The sequence below is a fragment of the Cyprinus carpio genome, chromosome A2 (genome assembly GCF_018340385.1).
Source record: "Cyprinus carpio isolate SPL01 chromosome A2, ASM1834038v1, whole genome shotgun sequence".
NCBI lineage: Eukaryota > Metazoa > Chordata > Actinopteri > Cypriniformes > Cyprinidae > Cyprinus > Cyprinus carpio.
Genome location: NC_056573.1, coordinates 15919795 through 15944934, shown reverse-complemented (window position 1 = coordinate 15944934; position 25140 = coordinate 15919795). Strand labels below are relative to the sequence as shown.

Genomic DNA, 25140 nt, shown 5'->3' with positions numbered 1-25140 from the left:
ATATTTCACCATATCATTTTTCAAAATATCTTCTTTTGTGTTCCACAGAAGAAAAACATTTTTTTTTTTTTTAAATAGTGAGTTAATGATGACCGAATTTACATTTTGGGGAAGTGTCTATGATGATAGTAAACTCAGAAACAAGGGAAGAATGGATTCAACTGTAGCATAAATTAATTTAATAAAGATAAACCCAAAAAATACAAGAAACAGGACAAAACAAGAACCAAAGCTGAGAGTCTGAAAATATAAAAGTTAATCTGCTGGCTCTATCGGGTAGGTCAGGTCTTGGTTGTCTTTACTAGTGCTTACTTGGTGTTCTTTCGTAGTTCTGGTTGTTGTTTGCTTTCAGTTTTTGTCCAGTTTTCTTGTATTTTTTGGATTTATTTTTATTAAAATTAGTCTGCATTTAGATCCAGTCCCCCACCATCGTCACAGATATATATATATATATGTGTGTGTGTGTGTGTGTGTGTGTGTGTGTGTGTGTGTGTGTGTGTGTGTTATTTGTATCATCTTATCAATTTTCTGATCATCAGTAAGGTATTTTGATCATTTAAATCCTCTGAAATATTAAAACTTCTTCCTGGGCTATCTAGTAACTTGCAGTCATGACAGATTTACCCATTTCTCCTTGAATAAGGGCAACAATATCATATCAGATATTGCTCTTCAGAAATGGAGCATGAACCTAACTGAGTGCATGGCGATTGTATATGGCAGTATATCTTCACAAGCAGTCTATCTCAGTTATCCAAAGGGCAATGCATGTAAAAACAGATGTACGATTTGACATTAAACTCAAAGTAAAAGAGGGTGACAGTCACAAAATCCCCAAAACAGATTTTGAAAATTTACAGACATCCCCCTCTGCCTTTGATGGTCATGACTGTAAATGCCAATGCTTCAGGTTATCTTTGAATTCCAGGTTATGATTCAAAAAATAATAAGTAATATAAAAATAAATTAAAATCTTTTGTTTAATATGGTCGAAAGCATCACCAGCAAATGTACCACTACTAAAAAATAATGTGCTACTACTAAAATAAAAAAAATCTCTACATATGATAACAATGTAAATGGATCTGTTTAATAATTATATATAATAATTCTGAGCCAGTGGCGTGCGGTGGTGTTTTAAAATGAGGAGGCAGTTTTATATATATATATATATATATATATATACCTCTAACCATCTAACTGCTTTCAATAAATGTTTTTTGCAAATAGTTGAATAGAGATCTCTGACCATGTAACTGCTTTGAATAAGTGTAAGAGAAGTAAAAGTCGAGCCACAGGACTTTCACTTTGTGTGTTAAGGTAAGTGTATTCTGGGTTTTGTTAGACAAAATTCTCTGTGCTTTACTGTTTTGCTAATGGACATCATTTTCAGACTCTAGCATTACTGCTGCATTGGCTGATACTGCCATCTGTTTTTCAGGGTTGGCCATTACACCCAGGCCTACAGCACTGACACAAGCAGGTAGGTCATGGATGTTCAGAATAGCTTACTACCATAGTACTCTTAAAATTCCTGCAAAGTATGTATATACAGTGTATACTGTATGAACTGTATGTACATTTTCTGTATTGAATACATGAATGGCCTATTACATTTCCCAAAATGTGCAGCATACAACAGAACTTATTGTATGTGGTACTGTATCTCACACTGCAATGCACTTACCTTGACCATCAATTGCTAGTGTAATGATTGAACAGAAAGAATATTATTAATCTTTCTTTATTCATTATTTGATCAGACATAATATGTTTTCATAAAATTGGAATAAAATCACAAAATTACTACTTTTGGAGTTGCGTACACACAAAATGATTAGATCATACAATGACGTATTAAATATTGAAATAATGTCATTTTATTCTGTTATTTAAAAATAGTATGCATTATACAGTGTACACTGAGTATTCAGTGATTTGTAAGCTAGTATTCCATTCTGAATGTAGCCAGTGTATTATGTAGAAATATAACTGAAGAAAATAGTTCATGTAAATTATAAAAACTACACATTTAATTACAAAACTATTTTAGGAGCCCTACTTTACTTTCTCACTGTTGCTTGTCCCTTGCAGTGCAAATGAGGCCAAACGGCACTATTTTAAATCATTAATCTCTGGGTGAGTGTGCTGTGTGGGCATTCAGATTCCCATAATGTTCAGCGGCTGACAGCAGCCATTTTCCATGGACGAGAGGGCTGAAGAGGCCTGTTGACCCCTTTCCACCACAATCTTCCCTCATCACACTGTGCGACTTCATTAACTCTCAGGGCAATTTCAGGACTTTTTCCAGGCGTTGTCATTATACAGTGTGCTGTCAATTACACAAGCCTGCTGCTTAAAAGAAATCCAATGATAAAAGTTCTATGAAAGCCAAAAGGTCATCTTCTCCTGTTAACCTCAGAATGAATGTTTTTACTCCTGATCTGAACAGCATATCAGATGTGATCAATAATATTAGCCGAGTTTAAATCTTGTGGTTAATTGTTTCCTACATACATGTTTCACATAGTAGGAAGTATACCTTAAGCCTTGTAAATAGTGGTGTTATAGCTAGATCTGTGGAACAAGATTCCATGATTCACACAGAAAACGCAAAGGCAAAGGGATCGAGAGACGTGCTTTACACAGTAGGTGAATCATGGAGAAATGCTGCCCTCTACTGAAACTAATGTGCTACAGCACATCCAGACAAAACAGTTACCACATGACTTTAGCAAACAGTGGCTCACAGCAAAACAAAAGTGTGAAGAAACAAAAGAAGAAATCTTACAAATCTTATTTTTTGGATTTGTTTTAATTTTTTATTGTGTTTCATCATTTTATTTATTGTGGTAATGACAATGAACTTACGGGAATCTGAAAACACACACACACACACACACACACACACATTAGATTTCTTTGAACTGTGGGGGCTTTCCGCAGACATCTATTGTTTTTATACATATCCCCTGACAGAAAACTTGTTTGCATCGTTACACTTTCAGATAAAAGTCATTTAGTATTTTTCATATTTTTTCTCTCATGGGGACCATAGGCTAGTCCCCACAATGTCAAAAATTTCAGGTTTTACCTTGTGGGGACATTGTGTGTATGTTATTTAATGTGTTTGTGTGGTTTATATATTTTATAATACAACTAATAGTTCTATCACATAACAATTTAATTTAAAGTCAGTCCTGAAACACTTTTTTCAAGACAACACATAAGCAGTGCAAGCATCTTAACCAGACAGAAACAAAGCTGTCCATTCATGATGCACTCCAATAAGCGATGTTCATCTGTCTAAACAGATAAATAAATTCCTCTTTTTCTCTCTTCCCTATCAGTGGCTCGAAATGATATATGAAGTGCCACAGATGGCTTTTTCAGAGACAAATGCCAGTGACTCGCTCTGAAATGTCAGACGTGTCAGTCGGAGACATGCCATGAGAACCTCTGCCTGACCAATTTAAAGCCCTTCTGATCACAAACTGGCTGACTGTCAAAGACTGACAAAGGCCAATTTTACCTGCCTGGAAGTGAAATATCTCTCTATGACAAATATGAGGATAGTGAAGGTACTGCACTGCTGTTGAAGATCTTCTATAATGCCGTTATATATGTAGGATGTAGGATGAACTCTGTAAACGATGATAGCTACAGTGGCAGCTGAGCACAAGTAACACACAAGGTTTTGTGTTGTAAATACTGGGCAAAGTTACAATATGCATACAAAGAAGCATTGTTAATAAATGGATTTGTTTGTTGCTGTACTGAGTGACCAGTCTGACAGAACAGTACCTGCTTTAGGGTTGAACAATAAATGTTCAAGATCCATCCAGTCATTTTTGATTATTAGATAAGGATTATATATATTTTTTTTTTATGAAAACCATCTTGATTCAAAACCGTCTGAATCAATGAATGAATAGGTTCAATATGAATTATTAGTTTCAAGCATTTCAAAACAGTTAATCACTTTGCAATTGCAATTTTCAAAAAGTTTTGTTGTCCCCACCACAAACGTGGAAAATGCCATTGTTTTTACAGTTCTATCTTCTTGGGTCAGCTGCACTTTAATAAGAGACAGACTTAAGAACTACTGGTTACTTTTCAGATTCAGATTGGACAATTCTAAGGTTTTACATAACTACTTATTATGTAACCGATGTTTTGACCTATCTTGAAGAAAAAAAATTTATGACTAACTTGTAAGACTCCGGAAGTTCAAGCAACCGACCAGCTTACTGGCAGTACTGACCTCACTTTGCAGAGGTTGAATTTAATCAAGTTTAGTCAACAGAAGCTTTTATTTAAGAAAGGCACATTAGCCAAATACATTAATTTATTCATTTACAATGTCTAAATACACAAAGATACTCATTCACAATGTCTAAAAATCTCAATCATTGTAATAAATCAATAACCCCCTAAATTACAATTTAATTCACAGCATAAAACAAATACATTAGAGATTAGGGTACAAATTTAATCCTGTTAAAATTTAATGTTGAGCTTAGGAACAATTTGTTTAATTTATTAAACAGTAGTCCTTTTATTTCACAAATAGGATGGTAGTGCACATATAAATTTACAATGTGAGTGTATATTAACAAGCTGATCAAGCATTGTCTAATCAGTGTTGCACTTGGAGACGCTTTTTCGTCATGGTCTCCTCTGAAGAACTCATGCAGCGGGTCAGAAACTTCCTGCACCTGCTGGAATAGTCCTCTGGACAGTCTCTGTACAGACTCACATGGGCTGGGGTGATGAAATCGAAACTTTCAACTGTCAGCCCTTTCTCCCGCAACACTTTAACCATCTTCTCCACATCCCTGTACCTGATCACCCTGTCTGCTCTGGAATAGAGGTACATCTGAGGCCAAGGCGCCGGGTACTCCATCATGGCATCGTAGTGGTTCTTGTGAAAGTACTTGGTCACAGGATACAAAACAATTCTGAGAAGGAATACGGCTACAGCAAACAGTGCCAGGAGGAAGTACTGCAGTAGCACATTGACTTTGGGCCCTAAGGTAGTTTTGAGCGCCCTTAGGGCCCCTATAACGTTTTGACTGCCAGGGGCACTGTCCACAACCGTGCCCACCACACACAGAGTATTGAACTGCTTGTGACTGTGCAATAACTCAACCATGTAGCGGTAAAGCATGAAGCCCCCATTGCTGAAAACGTGGAAGAAAACTGGGTTGTTCTCCACCTCGTAGTCAAACAGAAGTTCAAGTAATTTTTGCGCAGTGCTTCTTAGTTCCTTGTAGCCCAGTGATTCTGAAATAAAAACTGTCTTCAAAGGAGCTGTGTAGCGTACAGTCACACATCCCTACCAAGAAGAGAGAAGCTGTCAGTACACTATATACAGTATGGGTGTAACTATGGTCCACCTTTATGTCCCAGTGGACTGACTTTTATTAAAATAATCAGATTTCATATTTTGTTTTGTTTTGTTTGATTAAGGTCACATTAAAACTTGTTTTTTATGTGCAGATTTTATTGTCTTAAGGCCTGTTTACACAAAGAATGCAAACCATAGTGATAAGTAAAACATTAACTATATGAGTCCACATTAACAGATGATAAAGTTCTGTTCATTATAAGCGTGCACTGCAGTTATGTCATCTGCTGCTTTAAATGCTCAAAATCTTTCAACTCGGGTGGATTCTGATTGTCTGTCAATGCTTTTACTGTTCATCAGCTGGGGGAAAAAATAAAAATTGTAAAAAAAAAAAAAAAAATTAAATTAAAAATTGTCTAAAAGTGATTTCAATGATATTGTTAATCTGTGTTGTTATCATTATAGCTGTGATGTGGACATATTCTCATAGAATTAGAATGATTATTAAAACTTTTTATAGTTATAATATTACTAAATATTATTAAAATTAATACTACACCTATGTTGATCCAAGAGTGAAACATAAATTACAATTTACCAAAAACTTTCTAAGAAGTTATTAAAGTTATAATGCTCAATATGAAACATGAGACATATGATGTTTGAATTACATAAATAAAAATATGATATATATGATATATACATGAAATATTATGCATGATTTAATGTGATGTTGTGAAAAGCACACTGTAATGGAAACTGTGTAAAAAAAAATGTAAACACCAAATTCAGACTATCCCACAATTCTGCTTCTAATAAAGTTTTCTTAAAAGTTATTAAAGTTATAAAGCTCATATGATGTTTGAATAACATAAAATTTTTATATAAAAATAATTATATATATAGTGCATAATTTCCAATGTAGTTGTGAAAATACTTCTTTGTTGATATGTTGTATACATTAAATATTATTTAAATATTATTGTTGTGACTACACACTGTAGACTGTAATGGAAACTTTAAAAAAAATGACAGAATTCCTCTGTGGTGCATATTTATAGAAAAATTAAACATATTAGTGAGAGTGTGATAAATGCGCTTAAGGTTTTCTAAAAATCCACATGACCATAATTGAAGAAACAACAATATGTGTATGTTTTCAAGGCATAGGAAAATGTCTCACCTGTTGATTATAAATAGAGCTGTATTTGGCGAGATGTTTGTCTCTGCTGCCCGCCCAGCCCAGCAGAATCACGACTGGCTCCTTTGATCCGCGCCAGTGCTTCTCTGTCAAGACATGAATAATGTGTCCAGACAACACGGATCCAACGATACGCACTTACAGCATGTGAAATGAGTGGCCTATTCCCATTTAACATCTCTAAATTAAGGTTTAAACACAGCTTCCAGGCTTCCATTCATTTGCTCTAAATATAGCTACTGAGCAAATGCGCAGGGAACTGGGCAACAGGGCAACTCAGAGCTGCTGTCAGCCTCAGATCAGACCTTACCTGAGATCAGTGCCTCTGGAAAAACTATGTTGAAGTCTATACCATCATCCCCCATATTGACGGTTAGTTCACCAATCGTCTGTCTGCCATTAATAATTCACTTCAAACGAGTGTCGCGTTACAGCGTTCTTGTGATGCTGAGAGGACAGTCACGGACAGGGGCGATACACGAGTGAAGCAGGCAACATCAGCATGCCATTGTTTCATACAACATCCGGGTCACGATTCAAGTAACAGACAAATTCAAAATAAAAGTACTTTTAAACAAAAAACAACACTTTTTACTAAAAGATTAATAATTATTCATTAAAATTAAAAGATTCAACTATATTTATGCTGTTTAAAATAAAAAATGACGACTTCTCATTGTTAAATATAAAGTGCAAGTTCTGACAATCTACTACAATGAAATTCATACATTTTAAGTATTTTAATTGTTAAATATTTTAGAGCCACTGTACGAATATGTACAAAGAAAGAGAATAAGAATTTAATGTAGTCCAAGTTGTGTATTTGAGACAAAATTTATGTATTTCCAGTGCTAAACAATTTTCAAACATTTATAAATCAAAGACAATCCCAATTTACTTTTTTACAATTTACTTTTTTTTCCTTTCAAAACTAAATGTGACCTCATATTCACTTTAAATGTGAGGTTAAAACTTTTGGTGCATAACCTTTAATGCCTGTATGAGAACTGTTAACATTTTGGACCCCAGGTATAAAACAACAAAAAAACATGACATTTTTCTGGATTTGTTTTATTGCGACACTTAGACAATAATTAGAAATACAATGAATGTTAGAAATAAACAGGACTACTTAAGATATTTGTATATGCCACACCAGTATATACTCAGACTAAACCAGAAGAAAAAAACTAGATGGTTATTATTTAGGTTTTAATTAAAAGAAAAAAATGAACAAATGCTTACATTTTCTGAAGGAAATCATTTAAATAAATAAATGCATTTGAAATTAAATAAATTCACACAAACCTGAAAACAGTTAAAAACAAAGTTCACAAAACTAACAAGACAGAGGCTTGCAGAGTAAAGAATGACATATAAATAAGTATTTATTACAAAATAAGAATAGGTCAAAGCAACTACTCAACTTACTACAACCAAAGTTATTCTGAAACGCTGCATCATTCCCTTACTTCCCCCCCGAGGAGCAAAGCTTTCCCATCAGACAGAGACTCGCCGTCAGCTGCATCTATTTCAAATGTAACAGATGGCACTGGTACGCTTACAACTTTATGTGTCTTCTCTGGCTTCTGCCCACTGGAGCTGTTCATACTTGACCCTGGTGAGAGAATGACAGTATCTGTAGAGATCTCCATGGACACACAATGGCCAAAGGTCAGGGAATTGACACTGGAACCATCAGCCTCACTCTCAGTCCAACAAGAATCACTATCTGAAGCAGAAGACAAGCGCGTCTTCCCCCAGCGGCCATTAGCTCGCGCAGCATTGCCAATGCTAACCCCCAGAGAGCACTGGCTGGTGAGGGTTGGACGACGGGAACTGACACTGCTAGAACTAAAAGAGGAACGAAGATCTTTCTCTTTGACACGCAAGATGAGGCGGAGTACCGGAATGTAACGGGCAATAGCCGCCCGATACTTTGGATGCGTAATTGCGTAGATGATGGGATTATGGATGGCTGAGGCCTTGGCGATCACAGCGGGTACTGAATTCATGTAGGGAGTCAGGAGATGGGAATAGCCAGCTGTGGCGGTGAGGGCCACCACAGAGTAGGGCGACCACGATATTACAAAAAGCAAAATGACCAGGAGGGCAACTTTCGCCATCTTCCACTCGTTCTGCATGCGTTCATACACCTTGTGCGTTTCCCCACAGTCCAACTCTCGTATTTCCTTCCCCGCAGCTCGGATAGCTTGGAAAATCCCAAAGTAACAGCTGGCAATAATCCCTAGTGGGATGAAGAACACAAAAATGAAGAGGAGGATGGTGTATGCACGCACTGATGAAGTGAAGGTCATATAGTCCCAAGAACAGGAAGTCTGAAGACCCTCTGGAACATAAGCACTCCAGCCAAAGAATGGTGGAAGGCTCCAGCCCAGGGAGTAGAGCCACACGACGGCCAACACCACGCCTGCTTTGCGTCGGCTAACTCTGCCTACGAGGGTGAGAGGCTGAGTTATGGCGAGGCAGCGATCACAAGCGATGGCGGTCAAAGTCATCATGGAACAGATCCCAAAGAGAGCCCCACAAAAAGCATAGAGCTCACAAGAGCGCTCGCCAAACACCCAGCGCCTGTGCAGGCTGGCTGCGAAGAACACGGGCGACTGGGTGAGGGACATGAAGAAATCAGCAACAGCCAGGTTCACCACAAACATGTTCCCTGCGGTGCGAAGAGTACGGCTCCGGCAGAACACGTAGATCACCAGCGCATTTCCAATCACTCCAGTAATGCCGACTATTAAGATGACAGAACCAATGATGTAGTGAGCATGATCAGGAACATCCACAGTGGGGAACGGGTGTGGAGGCTCATGGTGGTGGCTGTGGGTCGGCCCGTGGAAAGGCACATGGAGCAACTTGTAGCTCCTGCTGCCCAATGACTCCTTAAAGCCTGTAGTGCAGTTGATGTCTCCAGGGCCACAATGATGCCCTCTCCATGAGGAGTGATGGCTCATGATGTATGGTTTGATGTCTCAGTGGTAAATTAATTGTAATCACAACTGATGGTAATTTTGTTTAGAGAAGCGAAAAGAGCAGTTAAATTCTCTTGTTAAATAATAAACAGTGCTGTTCTCCTCTCTGTGTCAAATCTGTAAATAGTGGCTCCCTACATTAGCTTTTTATATACTAATCAATGCACCACCAAGTTATTATTGATCATTAAGTGGATTGGGGCTTGGCCTGTCGTAATGGACAAAAATTATCACTTGGCCTACGGTTACAGTAAAAAAAGAAAAACACAATAAATATTTGGATCTTGTTAAAATCATACTGAACCTGTTGCTATTTCTGGATGATGGTGCTTTAGTCTTTATTTTATAAGAAAAAATAAATAGATATATTTGTATAGTGTTGGCAAACTTTACTCTGTGGCTATGAGCTATAATTATGTATAATATTGATAATAAATGGCACTGACATAGAGATAGACATCCCCTTCCACATAATGGCCTTATTGTCATTACATTATTTCAAGTTTGAATGTTTCATTTGAAATGTTGGCAGTGAGTTGGATAACACTGTGAGAGGTAAAGAGGTCACCAGGAGGAAATGTAGACCATGAAAAGCTGTTTCGATTTTTAGTCATTAACTACAAAAGTGTTTCCACTGTTTATTGTTTAGAGAAGTAATTTAGGGCAGATGTTGATGGAAAAAAGCACTTTTTGACCCAAAATAAGGGTGTATGGATTGTTTGAGTGGATGCAGTGAGCCAAATCAATTTGTGCAATGTGAAAGTGGAGCACAATGACTGTTCCAATAAGGACTGATTAACATCCCTCATCATGGGAACAGCTCACTGACCCGAACATGGACTGAAATGATTCTTCCTGTTCCAGTTAAATAATGATCAGCCTACAGCCTTCAATCCTTTTCACGATAGAGACTTGACCCACTTAAGTAAAAAAAAAAAAAAAAAAAAAAAACAGATGTATGTATCTCAGCAGTTATTCTTAAAACTGAATTTAGTTTTATTTTGACCTTGAGTTTAGTGAGTGGCAAAAAGTATGTGAACATGTAATTTCTAATTAATGAGCAAACTATTTGGCAAGGCCCTTTAATTCCAGGGTGGAAAAATCTCAAAAATACTCTTACAAATACTACTTACAATGACATTCTTTAGAATAGTGTGCTTCCAAATTTGAGACCATTTGGAAAGGGCTTTTTTCTCCTACAGCATGACAATGCCCCCTTTGTGCACAAAGCAATGCCCAAAAATTAATGATTTACTGAGGAAGAACTTGACAAGCCTACACAAAAGCCCAGACCTGAACCCCATTGAACACCTGTGGAATAAACAGAAATGCTGATTGCGAGCTATAGGCTCCATCATCCTACATCAGTGTCTGACCTCACTGACACATGTCTAATTGGCAGCATGTTCCTATAGACATGTTTGAGGACTTACAAGAAGAGTGGAAACCATTAATACCAAAGGTTTTGATATTTAATGCTCAACAACCATAATATGATATGCTGTTTAGGTGTTAACATATTTCTGGCCATATAGTGTAAAACATTCCTTGTAGGAAAGTTTCCATAACTGGTTGACTTCATTCACAATAACTGACCTCAAGATATCACTTGTCAACTAAACATTTTATATGATTTGTAAACGCCAGCAAATAAACCAAAGAACTTAGCTAAAATAATAATAAAAACTTAATCAGAGGTGGTTAACTTTTTTTTATTAATATTACAGTTAATCTTAAAGGGATAGTCCAACCCAAAATTAAAATTTTGTCGTTAATCACTTACCCCCATGTCGTTCCAAACCCGTAAAAGCTCTGTTCGTCTTCGGAACACAATTTAAGATATTTTGGATGAAAACCAGGAGGCCTAAATAACAGTGTCAAGGTCCATAAAAGGTATGAAAGTCGTCATCAGAATACTCCATCTGCCATCAGACGTGCGATCTGGGTTATATGAAGCCACGGGAACACTTTTTGTAAGCGAAGAAAACAAAAATAATGACTTTATTCAATAATTTATTTGTCAACAGTCTCCTCTGTGTCTCTTCATATCACTGTATGCTGCATATGCTCTTCTGTATCATCCGCGCCACAAGGATGTGCTGTTTCAACGTGTATTTAGCTTTGATTTGAAAGAGAACAGCGCATCCTTGTGGCACGGATGAACTTACAAAAACTGTTCCCGTCGCTCCATATAACCCAGATTGCACGTCTGATGGCAGATGGAGTATTCTGACGACGACTTTCATACCTTTTGTGGACCTTGACACTTATTTACTTGGCAGTCTATGGAACAGTCACAGCCCTCCCGGTTTTCATCCAAAATATCTTAAACTGTGTTCCGAAGATGAACTGAGCTTTTACGGGTTTGGAACAACATGGGGGTAAGTGATTAATGACAAAATTTTCATTCTGGGGTGGAGTATCCCTTTAACTTTAAAAAAATCACATCCATTTTTATAAGTCTTTACAAATCTTTTAGAAATCTATAATTATATTTTAAAAAGAATCTTACAGACTAAACTTTAAAAAATAACATTTCTGTGGACTTGAACCCTAAACCTATAATTACATTGTCAAGTGCATTATGTCATTCAAGGATGTCTGTCTCACAGGGTTGAAGGTGGAGGTAGGTCATGTTGCTAGTGTTTATCTGTGATTTTTTAGGTTGATAGTCTATAGCTTTACTTTCAGGGGTACCAGCAGTCATGAAGCCCTTGCCAGGTCTGTGCGCAGTTTCCTTGACGCATCTGATCCCATTTTGAATTCCCGTTCCGGTCCACATCTGGGACTCATTCTCAGAGCTGGATGTGATGAAATAATACACATGTATTTTGAATCCATACATGTTGATTCCAAATATGTCAAATTTGCTTGAGCAATATATAGAACAGAAGATATAGAAGAGTAACTAATATGATGTTAATTTGTCAGATTTTTACCTATACTTTAAAGATGGTTCTTCTCCATGTGCTTGTAAATACGCATCAAAAAGTACAGTTTCTGTATTGGCCAAACAAAACCCATTGGCCCTTCTGACCTCTGTAGAAAAGCATCACATATAAGTTTAAAAACTAGTTTAAGAATCAGTTCAAGATCAATAAAACAGGAGAACTCATAAACACACACCAGCTACAGTGACAGGACTCTGGAGAGGCTGGATTGGTTCATACATGGTTTTCAAGGTGTAGTCAAAAGAAGAAGACTTGAAAAATTTAAGAACAGCCTCAGAGTGAGAGAACTGGAAAATAAATTACTTGCATGATTATTGTACATACTATAGGGTATCAATACATTTATTATTGAAATAAGGAACTGACAGGCTAATCTAAAGAAGCACCTTTTGTGGCATTTTGATTATACTTCTCAAAAGTTTTTCCACTGCATCCAACCTGGTTTGAACGTTATTGTTTTGCTCCGCTTCCTTTATCCTCTGTAGTGCTGATAAAACATACATACACAGAATAATTAAGTCTCTTAACAGTTAAATTACAACTTATTTCAAATATCACTAATGTACATAAATGTCATACCCTCAAACATCACTGACTGAGACAAACGTTCTCTGTCGTCTGTAAATAATATACTTAAATTCCTAACAAGTTTCACTAGATCGTGATATCTCCTTCGCAGATATGTTATGCTTTTTTCAGACCATTCAGTCCTAATCTCGAAAAACTCTTCTTCTTCTCCAGCATCACCAACAGCGATGCGCTGGAGCCCAACGACCCAACAGTCATTCACGATCAGCTGAGAAAGGGTCTCCATATAAACACCTCCCATTACTGAGTCGTATCATAAACACATTAAATAGTCATTAAAATTAATTATATTTTGAACTAAATTGAATAACACGAAATAAGAAATGTATTTAAAAAAAAATTATAAAACGGCGAATCATCCATCAAAATTAGAAGGCAAATCGTTGTCCTGTTATCTGATACAAGTTCGCAAATCTTCTGACACAAGCTGAACAAACTTAAAACGCTTCCGTTTTTCACTTCGCCTTCAGACAATGAGCTCCCTCTGAACTGTTACCAAAATGAGGAATTTCTCAAGTGGGCGCGTTCACACACTGATCAAATCGATGGAGGTCTTCTAGTCTGTTATTCATGTTGGATACTAGTGGGCGTTCCTATTCTTTCGTAGTATCCAATCGTATGAGGCGGCAGGTCACTAGCTGAAATCTCATTGGTTGTCGCTGTATGATGCCGCTGCTCGTTTGCATACAGTTGAGCTCGAGGTAAAAAGGCAAATCGCTGTGTTTCATTGAGAATAATGTGAGACGCCGATTCAAAAGATGTTGTTATAAATCAGCGATTTCCTTAATATAAGTAACGAAACCAAAATTACTAAATAAAGCTTCTAGTCACCTGTTAATATGAATTTGGCTGCTCGTGCGCTGAGCAACAGGTAAAATAATCCGGATTGGAAGAGGGATTTGCTTGTAGTTTTAAAGTCAGTATTACGCTTGCTGCATCATGGGTAAATCCTTTAATCGCTTACTATTTTAAAGCTATAATTAACCACCCACTAAAATGGAGCAAATAACATTCACCTACATTCCACCGAACTTATTAAACCGTGATTTGAGTTATTGTGTCAATGCTGGGGTGATCTAATCTTATTTAAAACCATGACATAATATTTCAAAAGCAATGGCACATTGAATTTACTGAATTACTTTGAATTTACTGAATTATTACAAGAAGTGTGATAATTAACTAAAAATTTTATTAGAAATCATAAATATCATTCGGATGTCCGTGCTCTTTGAGAAGGTGCTGCTTGGAAGCCAGAACCAGAGCTGTTCTTCTACCCCAGTGCTGCAGTTTGTTCATCACTGTGATGTTTCCTCTTGTGTCGCACCAGCAGCTGGCGGTCTGGTGTGGAATACTGGCACAGGTGACAAGGGAACGACTCTCCAGTGTGATGACGCCGTGAATGGAGGTCTAAGCTCTTCTTCTGGGTGCTGAAGTGAAATGCAGAGCCTCATTGTTAGTTACAGATGTAGTATGAAACAAGTGTAGCCTGTCAACTTTATGACAGACGAATGCAAGTACCTGCTGTAAGGACAGTACTGTAAGTCTTTTCTTGTGTGTATGTGTCCTTTAGTGTCAGCACAGAGAGCTTCTGTCAACAGAAGCAGGAGCGCTGCGAACACTTGTATGGCTTCTCACTTAAAGCAAGACGAAAAACATCACTGGAATTCTCACACTCACTCAGTCAGTGCAATGTCATGGCAACCTTTCCATGAGAACCAGTCTTTTGAAAGGACTTCCACTAAGCTCCAAATCTCTGCATGTCACCATGAGCCGTCTACATTCCTAATTAAAGTACCATGGGAAAGTCATTTATTGGCCTCGGCTCTGATCATAATTTCTGTTTAGTGACCAGGGCTAATAAAGGTGGTGGACAAGATGTGTCACTATAATTCCAAAACAATGATCTATTGCCCCTGCATCAAATACGTGCAGTATACATAAAAAAGAATGTTTGATATTAAAAGAAGATCTCTGCAATGTGTTTGTAACTAGTGTGGACACGGAGGTGCTGTATGAGCGAGGCTTTGTAAGCGCAGTGGGGACACGGAGGTGCTGTATGTGAGCGAGGCTTTTTGAGAAATCGAGCGCAAAGATAAATTATAGTGGGGGAAAAGTTTCAAAGGGAAAGTTACATCTCCTTGTTGAATGCCCATATGTAACGCGCATTTCCACATATTATACACTACAGTTCAAAAGTTTGGCATAAGTACGAATTTTCTCTAGAGAAATTAATACTTTTATTCAGCAAGGACATTAGTTAAAAAATTCTGTAACGACAACTGGTCAAAAGTGACAGTAATGACATTTATTATGTTACAAATGATTTTCTGGGTACTTGGCGGATGTGTCAAGTTGCTGGTTTTCTCTGAGTGCAGACAGATAAGTCGTCATTCAACAGTGGATTTTGTGCAGAGTAACAGAGTCAATTTCACCATATTCTCTTTAAGGCAGTGGCTTTTTTGACTCCAACAATATTTAAATATATTTTTAAACTGTGGACACACTCATAGTTTCTGTAAATGATATTTCTCCCTAGTGAGATCCCCCTCCCCCAGTTGAAAACCAATGCTTTAAAAAATATAAAAAAAAAAAAAAAAAAAATATAAATATATAATTAAAACAAATTAAAAACATTTAATACTTACCTATTGTAAGCAACCTGTTTCTTTTGACTTGTATCAAGCAGTTTGTGTGGTGTATGAATATGCTTCAGGGTCTTCTTCCATGACTTCTCTAAAAGAGAAATATAAAATAAATAACTGTAAAAATAGAGGTAAAAAGATGCTATGAAATATTTATAATGTTAAACAGCTAGTTTGCTACTTATCAAATCTTGAATTAAAAAAAACTAACAACTTTTGGGTCTAGACAAATATTAAAAACACATTAAAAACAACAGCACTGCTATAAACTTGTATAGTGACTATGCTGTGGAACACTTAACTGGACATATCTATACTGTCAATTCAGCAATGACATTTTTAATCTGTCCATACAAATATATTAACACAATACCTACTATTTCAAAACCTACAAGCCTTTTACAAGTATCAACCTTTCAAGGTGTACATTCAAACCAACAGCTTGTCACAACAAAACTTCCAATCACAACAAAGTAAATTCAGTTTAATAAGTAAAAAAATGATGTGTACCTTTGAAATCATTTGAACGTGAACATTTAAATCCTCCTTGAAAATAACATTGTTGGTGTATCTCCCACTCCTTGTCTGAGTGACACCACTCCAGGTACAGAGAACACTGCACCAGACCCCCAAACTCAGACTGACAGTGATGCCGCTGATTATGCCTTTCTCTTTATGTGCATCACGAGAGTCAGCTCTCCTAAGCTTCCCGGGGATACCCAAATGCTACATTTATGCCTCTTTGAGCCTTTTCTTTTTCCATGTCCTTTCCAGTGTTGCTCCATATCAGCCCAGTCTTCTGATTCCTAACCACAGCGAGGGCACCTAAAGGCTTGGTCTCCACAATGGCATTTCAGGTGCACCTCTAGCATGCTACGACTGGAAACAACTGTCTGACAGACGGTGCAGGCCAATCCACCATCCTCCTCAGATGGCTTCTGCATTTCAGCATCCATGTTGGTATCTCCAGCATCCTGCTCACCTTATGGATGGGACAAGCTTTTTGGTGAAGATGCAGACTTAGGTTGACACTTAGTGCTTGAAATTCTGCATAACCCAAGAGTCATTAGACGAGCCAACTGGGCCATCACTTCATCTTGGATTTCTGTACCAGTTCCACTGTTCAAAGGAATGGCCAGATATATTATATCTATTTATTTAATTGTGTGTGTGTGTGTGTGTGTGTGTGTGTGTGTGTGTGTGTGTGTGTGTGTGTGTGTGTGTGTGTGTGTGTGTGTGTGTGTGTGTGTACCTTCATCAAACGGCGTTGTATCTTTAAATTACTAAGCTTGTAGACGTAAACGAGCGATTTAGGGACCACTGCGTAATTACCATACACAGATACAGCATAAAATGTGCCATTTGCTACATTTTCTCTGTATTGACAAACCTAAACACTATTCTCATGCACTATTCTCATGAACAAACACAATTTTTGACTTGTTTAAACTAAGTGTGTGGGCAAAAATAGGGAACAATAAATTTATGATGACTGTTCGTAGCCACGTAATTTTTAAGACCCCTTCTTTCATGTTAGTTCGTCTGCGTTTGTACGCATGCGTGGTTAGTCCAAACGATTGATTCATCGGTTCAGTGATTCAGTCAATCTGTTCTAAAACTTTCCACTGTATAATAATGTATACTGAGATGGAAGTGTTAATAACATTTTAAATTGATATTTGGAGGACAGTTTGATCGCTTATTTTTAAGTTAATACTGGTAGCATAGCCTGACTGAATCGTGAATCGACTCTCTTTGTCAATCGACTCAGCAGGAATAATCAAGATGGCGAAAATGGACGTGTTAGCCAAAACAATAGCAAAGTATAATGTGTAAGTAACACCTTTACAGACTTTATATTGCATCATTTTGGTATTTAGATATATAAATATAGGTTACGTGTATTGAGAAAGAAAACGTTTCCGTACAACTTTTTTAACACGTAGTTTTCTGTCAGAGTATCGGTTAACGCACTTCTCTGTTTCGGTGGTCAGCATAAACCAGCTGGATGTTTTTGTTTGTTTGTTTGTTTGTTTGTTTTGTATATACTTTAAACCAACAAAAATGGAACATACTTCTTGAATACCTTATAACTGTGGTCATTTATCAAAACCAGACTATCTTGGTTGTTCCCTTTATAAAGTATAATAATATTATTTTACTGTAATTTCCTCTTTTCCAGAGATGATGTGGAGAGCTCTGACAGTGTGCATGAAAAAAAGGAATATGTACCTGGTGAAGACGGAGCTAGAAAAGCAGATAACTTGGACATTGCCAGGGTGGAAAGTCACAAGAGAAGTAAACACAAACATCGGAGCAAGCACAGAAAACATAAATATCCCTCACCAGATGAGAGGGACCACAAGCACAAGTACGAACGCAAACATAAGCAGAAACACAGAGACTCATTCCAGGATGATCAAGACTGTTCTGCTGACTATGAAGGTGCAGTCATCTCTCCAAAGCGATCCAGACTTGATGACCTTGCTGCTCTGGAGGATCTGGAGAAACAAAAGGCAATGATTCAAGCAGAGCTTAATAATGAGCTGATGGAAGGGGCTGTGCAATCAGGTATGGGACTGATATTACAGGGTTATAACTCAGATTCAGAGGAGGATGAGGAGATCCATCAAGCTGTGCGAAATGGTAAGCAGAGAGAAGATTTAGATGAGCAAGTAATAGTGGTGGGACATGCTGGAAGATCTGGACGGGATTACATAGATGATGAAAAAATTGATCCCTGTTTGGAAGACAGAAGCACGTCTGACGAGAAGGTAGTTCGGGCCCATAAATCAGAAAAAAGAGTTAGTAAGAATGGGTTAGATGTTAACATCAGTGAGAAACCTAGTTGTCCCATCCAGGCAAGGGAGCGGAGACGATCCCGAAGCATTGAGAGATCCAAAGACAGTTGTCAGAGGTCTAAATCTCCTGTGAAGTCCAAGGGATTGCCATCAAGCTACAAAAAATCAACCACACGGCCTGAAGAGCAAATTGAAGCCCACAGATCCTCAGCAAGAAGGAGCAAGTCTAGGTCTAAAGAAAGAAACACAAACTTGCCAGAATCTGACAGAGAGAGAGACAAGAAATCAGTGAAAGCCGCCTCAAAAGAAGCCTCATCTGGAAAAGAGAATCAATCTCCTAGCAGAAAACAAGGTCCAGAACAGCACGGTCTGTCTGTGCGGCCCAGGGGCCACCGCGCACCTGAACGCTTCCCTGTTGTTCAGAGCACAGACAGGGCATCCAGACAGGACAGATCTTCATGTCACAACAGATCCCCTCCAAGGAAAGGCCCATCTCGGTCTCGGCAGAGATTCTCAGATGACAGGTTCTAGCTCTGTTTGTTTACATTTTTGATAGCTAGATTATTACTGATATTGTTCTTTTGAACGTTCCTTGTTGTTACCCAAAATTAAGCTTTGTTTAAACTCACTTTCATATTGTTTTGTTATACTTACAGGATGCGATCTCGTGATGCCGCAGGGGGCCATAGAGATGAGAGTCCCTCTCTGAACTCCAGACGAAGGTTAAACCACTCCCCTGTCAGACGAAGGTCCCGTTCTCCCAGGAGACGAACCAACAGGTCTCCTCTCACACACAGGTGACTGTGCTGTGTGCTAGCATTTAAAAATGTGCAACTCCTCATTTAGAGGATACAACTATCCAATAAGCTTCAATGAGCTAAAAGTAAATGCACAATGAATTTGTAACTATTTTACACATCCTCTGTAAAAAATAGCAGTAAAGGATTCTGTTTGCTGTCTTAAACGAGGGGCTTTAATGGAATTTTAATAACAGGCGGCATCAAATTTACATCTGAATTCTAATTTACCTATTATAACTTCTCTCAGTAGAATTAAAACGCCATTACTATTGTGTAGATCTAGGGAGCATGACAGGATGGAGCGCAGACAGCAGGTGCGTTCGGCATCACAGGAAAGAAGGAAGAGAAGGAGCAGGGAAAGAGAGGACATGTTTAAGGGCAGTCTGTCTGAAGGAATGAAGCCTGAACAGGAGGACTCAGATGATGAAGTGTGAGTATTAATGAAAATGATGTTTTGCTTTTATGTTACTGATCATATTTGGACTCAATCATGAATATTAATCGGTGTCTAGGCTGGAGGATTATGACGTTGATGAAGAGGATGAGGAGGCTTTGATAGAGCAGAGGAGACTTCAGCGCTTGGCCATCATTCAGGTTAGAGCATTTTTATCTATTGTGTGGCTTTTACTTTGTTTTAGACGTACTCTAATGTAACGTACACTAAAGATTGGGATAAATAAGATCTTTTTGAGGAAGAAATGAATACTTCTATTCAGCAAGGATACATTAAAATGATCAAAAGTGACAGTAAAGACAATGTTACAAAAGATTTTTCTATTTCAAAAAATGCTCTACTTTTAAGTGTGTCACAGTTTCAACAAAACATATCAAGCATCACCACTGTTTTGTTACCAACCCCCAGACTTTTGAACAGTATAGTATGTAATGTGATTGTATTTGTAATGTGTCCTGTACAGAAATATAAGCCAGTAAATGAGGACAGTAACATGTCAGGACTCTCAGATCACGGCAGTCCTCAGAGTAGCACTCAAAGCAGATCGCCATCACCTGATGACATCCTCGAGCGTGTGGCTGCTGATGTCAAAGCCTACGAGCAAGAGAACCTGGACATGTTTGAGGATAATGTGAAGGCCAAGCATAGTCTTGTCTCTCAAGAAAAAAATGGTATGTCATCTACAAAATCTTTTAATTAAAAAAAGTGAACTTTCCTCAATAAAAAGTTTTACAAATTAAGTTTAACAATCATGTTTAAAAAGATGTACACATGCATGGGATAAACAGATTGGATTAAACTATTATATTGTACAAAAGGTGGTCCCCGCTCATTTTGAGATTGCATGAACAGTGAGTGATCACGACTACTCATCTAGGGATTAAATTAGGGATTAAAAATCCTGTTGATTCATATGCAGTGATCAGAAAATTGTGAATCATTTTTGCTGCCCAATCGCCTATTTAAAATGTTTACATTTTCACAATTTGTTATAATATTTTTAATAAATACCTACACATAGGATATTTCTGTGACAGCACTAGTAACTAATAACATTTGCTTGATGCTACATCCATGCCAACAGGTGTCAGTATAAAATCTAAAATGGCTCTCATATCAGTTTTTTAAGAATACAAAAAGAAAGAGTCACTGAAATTTGAGACATGAAACATTTACTCTGATGTAATGCAAGGTGGTCTGATATGTTATCAGCAAGTCTGAGTTCCTTTCATTTCATCATTATTATTTTTCTTTAGGTGATAATCTGAAAAAGCCACCAGCACCTGATATGTTCACAGAGTCGGATGACATGTTCACTGCTTACTTTGACGTGAGTAGCCAAGTTCCTGCTTTCCATTGCATATGTCAATGGCTTTGCAAGCTTCAGAATTTGATTGAATTTGTCCATGTAAGGGGATCTCTACAGGTAGAGTTGCATAGTCCTGTGCAAGCTGTTGTTTCTCTGCTGGAAACATTGTTCAAAGCTTTTTTCCCCCAAGTATGTAATCTGACTCTGGTGCTCACTGGATCTTGAGGCCCATCAAACTGTGAAATGGTCTCTTACTGTGTCAGTCACTCGTTCATGAATGAACATTTTAATCAACTCTGAATTCAATCATGTTGACAGTGACAAATCCACATCTAATCTCTCTCCGCAGAGTGACAGGTTACGGGCCACAGGCATTGGCAAGGACTTTAAGGAGAACCCAAGTCTCAGAGATAACTGGACAGATGCAGAGGGCTATTACCGTAAGCTGTTGTCTTGAAGCAAATGCTGTATTTCAATCTACAGAATCCAAAACTTTTATAAGATTGAAAATATCTAGGGTCTCATGTTAAAGAGGTCATCAAAAATGTGATTGTTCTTTTAATGTATTCAGGTGTGAATATTGGTGAGGTGTTGGACAAACGTTACGGGGTGTACGGCTACACTGGACAGGGTGTCTTCAGTAATGTGATCCGAGCCAGAGACTTGGCCCGAGCCAATCAGGAAATGGCAGTGAAAATAATTCGCAACAATGAGATGATGTAAGACACTTCCCTTAAAACCTGGATGCCTAGCCTTTAAACACTTCTGTCTGGTACAGTTGGATTTCTATTCAAACCACAATGTGTGGTTTTGCCTAAGTCCACAGTTTTAATGTTCTCAACAAATTGTGTCATGGGGATTTATTTGGACAGGAACTGAGATTTAGATTAGGTGTAGATGTGGTCTGAACGTGACAGACAGCCACATGTTTTGTCCCACAGGCAAAAGACAGGCCTCAAAGAGCTGGAGTTTCTGAAGAAACTGAATGACGCAGATGCAGATGACAAATTCCACTGTTTACGGCTCTTTAGGCACTTTTACCACAAGCAGCATTTGTGTCTGGTGTTCGAACCACTCAGGTACATTACAGTCAACAGATTCACATGCATCAAAGTTCTTCTCTTAAAGCAACTTTTTTTGTTTTCTGGCTGTAGCATGAACCTGCGGGAGGTCTTGAGGAAGTATGGTAAGGACGTTGGGCTACACATCAAGGCTGTGCGTTCGTACAGCCAGCAGCTTTTCCTGGCCCTCAAACTCCTCAAACGCTGTAACATCCTGCATGCTGACATCAAACCTGACAACATTCTAGTGAGTCACAATTCTTCTACCATAAATATTGGACACTGACTTCCATCTCTGTCTTATAATATGAACATATTTGATACTCTGTAGGTGAACGAATCCAAGACCATCCTCAAGTTGTGCGACTTTGGCTCAGCGTCACATGTGGCTGACAATGACATAACACCATATCTGGTCAGCCGCTTCTACAGGGCACCTGAGATCAGTAAGTAAAAACATAACAAATCAAATTAAACCATCTTAGTACACTGAAAATAAAGACTTTTAATAAATACATCTGAACTTGGGTAATGCTTGTTTTTAAGCTCAGAGTTTTTCTTCCTCTTTCTGTAGTCATCGGAAAGTCATATGATTATGGAATCGATATGTGGTCTGTTGGCTGCACTCTCTATGAACTATATACAGGAAAAATCCTTTTCCCCGGAAAGTCAAATAACCACATGCTAAAACTTGCCATGGACCTGAAAGGAAAATTGCCTAATAAAGTAAGAATTCATCAGATATTACAAATTAGAACAAAATATACTAAAAAAATAGACAAAATATTTTTTTTGATATTCACAGATGATCAGGAAGGGTCTGTTCAAGGACCAGCACTTTGACCAAAGCTCTAACTTTTTGTATACAGAGGTGGACAAGGTCACTGAGAGGGTAAGTATATGGGCTGCATGATTTGGGGGGGAAAAATTATCTAATTGTAATATTACTGATTTTAAAAAAAATCTTGAGTTTTTCCAGACTGTGCTTATTTATAGGGCTGCACAGTTTGGCCAAATTTTTTTTATATATCAATATGATTATATGTTAATTAGTTAGCTAATTATCTGTCCACAATTAGAAATTTGAAATTTTTGGCTACATTATATAATAATAACAATAATAATGCTATTACTAAATAAAAATGTTATTACTAAAGTGTTTTTACTAAATAATAATGTTATAATGAAAAAACAACAATATAAAGATATATATCACTATTGCAATTTCACTGTAAAATAAAAAATACTGTATTTAAGAAAAACTGAAGTACAGTTGTACTGTAAAATACAATAAAGTACAACTATAGACGCCAGGTTGTGCACTCACTCTTACACCTAAGGGAGGATAGTTGTACTGTACCCCACGTGAAAACTACTGACTTTGCAACTCTGCCAAGCCATTTTGTGATTTTCTTTCTTTTTTCAATGAATCATGCAGCCCTACTTTTATAACTATGAAAAATATCTGTATTGATTATTTCAGACTACTTAAAGGCATTTTTTATTTGACCTTGCACCTTTTTTCTGTTCTTCCTCTCTACACATATGTCTCTAACTCTGCAGGAAAAGGTCACTGTCATGAGTACCATTAACCCAACTAAGGACCTGTCGATGGACATGGTGGGTCGCCAGGCGCTACCAGAGGACCAGCGAAAGAAGGTTGTTCAGCTCAAAGATCTGTTGGACCAGATTCTGATGCTGGATCCTGCTAAGCGGATCACCATCAACCAGGCATTACAGCATCCTTTTATCCAGGAGAGGATATGATCAGCAGCATATCTCAGAGATTTATGATGGGTTTTGTATCTGCAGATATGACTCAGACAACAAAAAACATTTGCATGTTTTATTGCCATGCTGTTTTATTTGTAGTACATTTCAGAGCAGGATACAATCAAGATTTACTTTATTTTATTATAATTAGATGACCTACAAAACACCCTGTAAGCTGTAAAGAGAAAATCTTTCAAGATAATCTATATTGTTCAGATTGCATGCTTTATACACAGCTTCTTGCTAACAATAATGTCAAATATATTTCAGGTTATGCTCAATGTTCAGAGTGTAAAAATATCCAGTTCATAGACTTCATATTTTATGTAAAATTCTAAAACTTTATGTAAACCAAATATTACTCAACCACCAAGGACTGTTTAGAGTGTGACTTCTTTAAGACCAGCATAAATGCTGTCTATATCCACCCTCCCCTAGGTGTGAGAGTGAGAACTCAACATGGCGTGCAGGCCCACGGCATGCCCCTTGCCCTAGGTGTGTCTCTGCAGAATCTGAGGTCTTGGGTCCTGCTTGACCTGGTCTGCAGGAAGGCCTCCTCTGTTAAGGCAGGTTGTACACCTCTATCGGTACACTGAAGGTAAGCAAATCCTTCCAAAACAAACGCCATCGATATTTTGCGTTCTTTTCAAGCCCAAAATAAAGTGTCATCATACTGCCCTTGAGGCTTCTCCTGCATGTTTACAAAATGTCATTTGGAGAAATGGACATGCATTGAAACCTTTTGTCACCCTTTTGCTCTGTACCAAAACCTAGTGAGGCATCATATATTATATTATATTATATTATATTACTGTTCAAATGTTTGGGTTCTTAAATTTTTATTTATTTGTTTAAAAATGTAATATTATGTAATATATTAAGTAATATTGTTATATTATTACAATTTTAAATAACAATTCCTGTGATGGCAAAGCTGAATTTTCAGTAGCCATTACTCCAGTCTTCTGTGTCACATGATCCTTCAGAAATCATTCTAATATTCTGATTCAGTGATCAAGAAACATTCATTATTATTTTCAGTGTTAAAAAAAAATTGTGCTGCTTAGTATTTTTATGGAAACGATGATATCTTTTTTTAGGATTCTTTGATGAATGTTCAAAAGAACAGCATTTATTTGAAATGTGACATGGAAAATGTCTTTACTGTCACTTTTTCATCCATTTAATGCATCTTTCTGAATGAATGTATCAAT

The 25140-nt window shown here is 37.5% G+C and overlaps 4 protein-coding genes and 1 long non-coding RNA gene across 6 annotated transcripts; 1 reads left to right on the top strand and 4 right to left on the bottom strand.

Moving 5' to 3' along the window:
* Positions 1-4279: 4279 nt before the first annotated feature.
* tmem53 (transmembrane protein 53) lies at positions 4280-7084 on the bottom strand. Its single transcript, XM_019116146.2, has 3 exons — positions 6862-7084; positions 6534-6637; positions 4280-5338 (listed from the first exon to the last, which is right to left on the bottom strand). Exons 1-3 carry the CDS (start codon positions 6914-6916, stop codon positions 4640-4642), a joined length of 858 nt encoding a protein of 285 aa, XP_018971691.1. The 5' UTR covers positions 6917-7084; the 3' UTR covers positions 4280-4639.
* A 739-nt stretch (positions 7085-7823) lies between these two features.
* opn4.1 (opsin 4.1) lies at positions 7824-11316 on the bottom strand. Its single transcript, XM_019112855.2, has one exon. The coding sequence runs from the start codon at positions 9524-9526 to the stop codon at positions 8012-8014; it is 1515 nt and encodes a 504-aa protein (XP_018968400.1). The 5' UTR covers positions 9527-11316; the 3' UTR covers positions 7824-8011.
* A 587-nt stretch (positions 11317-11903) lies between these two features.
* LOC109102763 (PX domain-containing protein 1-like) lies at positions 11904-13821 on the bottom strand. Its single transcript, XM_019116128.2, has 5 exons — positions 13075-13821; positions 12882-12982; positions 12671-12782; positions 12484-12583; positions 11904-12345 (listed from the first exon to the last, which is right to left on the bottom strand). The coding sequence occupies exons 1-5, from the start codon at positions 13322-13324 to the stop codon at positions 12132-12134; spliced, it is 777 nt and encodes a 258-aa protein (XP_018971673.1). The 5' UTR covers positions 13325-13821; the 3' UTR covers positions 11904-12131.
* A 13-nt stretch (positions 13822-13834) lies between these two features.
* LOC122148617 lies at positions 13835-15821 on the bottom strand. Its single transcript, XR_006162515.1, has 3 exons — positions 15732-15821; positions 14605-14720; positions 13835-14513 (listed from the first exon to the last, which is right to left on the bottom strand). It is a non-coding gene; the product is annotated as an uncharacterized LOC122148617 (long non-coding RNA).
* Positions 15822-17288: 1467 nt separating this feature from the next.
* LOC109090713 (serine/threonine-protein kinase PRP4 homolog) lies at positions 17289-24799 on the top strand. Of its 2 annotated transcripts, none has more exons than XM_019104549.2 (15): positions 17289-17560; positions 17911-19053; positions 19186-19308; positions 19607-19759; positions 19842-19923; positions 20247-20454; positions 21040-21113; positions 21442-21532; positions 21664-21811; positions 22034-22171; positions 22247-22400; positions 22485-22599; positions 22728-22879; positions 22959-23045; positions 23717-24799. In XM_019104549.2, exons 1-15 carry the CDS (start codon positions 17514-17516, stop codon positions 23918-23920), a joined length of 2919 nt encoding a protein of 972 aa, XP_018960094.2. In that variant the 5' UTR covers positions 17289-17513; the 3' UTR covers positions 23921-24799. The 2 variants fall into 2 exon arrangements, with proteins under 2 accessions (XP_018960094.2, XP_018960092.2); XM_019104547.2 differs by having other exon boundaries at positions 17290-17560; positions 19186-19326; positions 23717-24798.
* Positions 24800-25140: the final 341 nt, after the last annotated feature.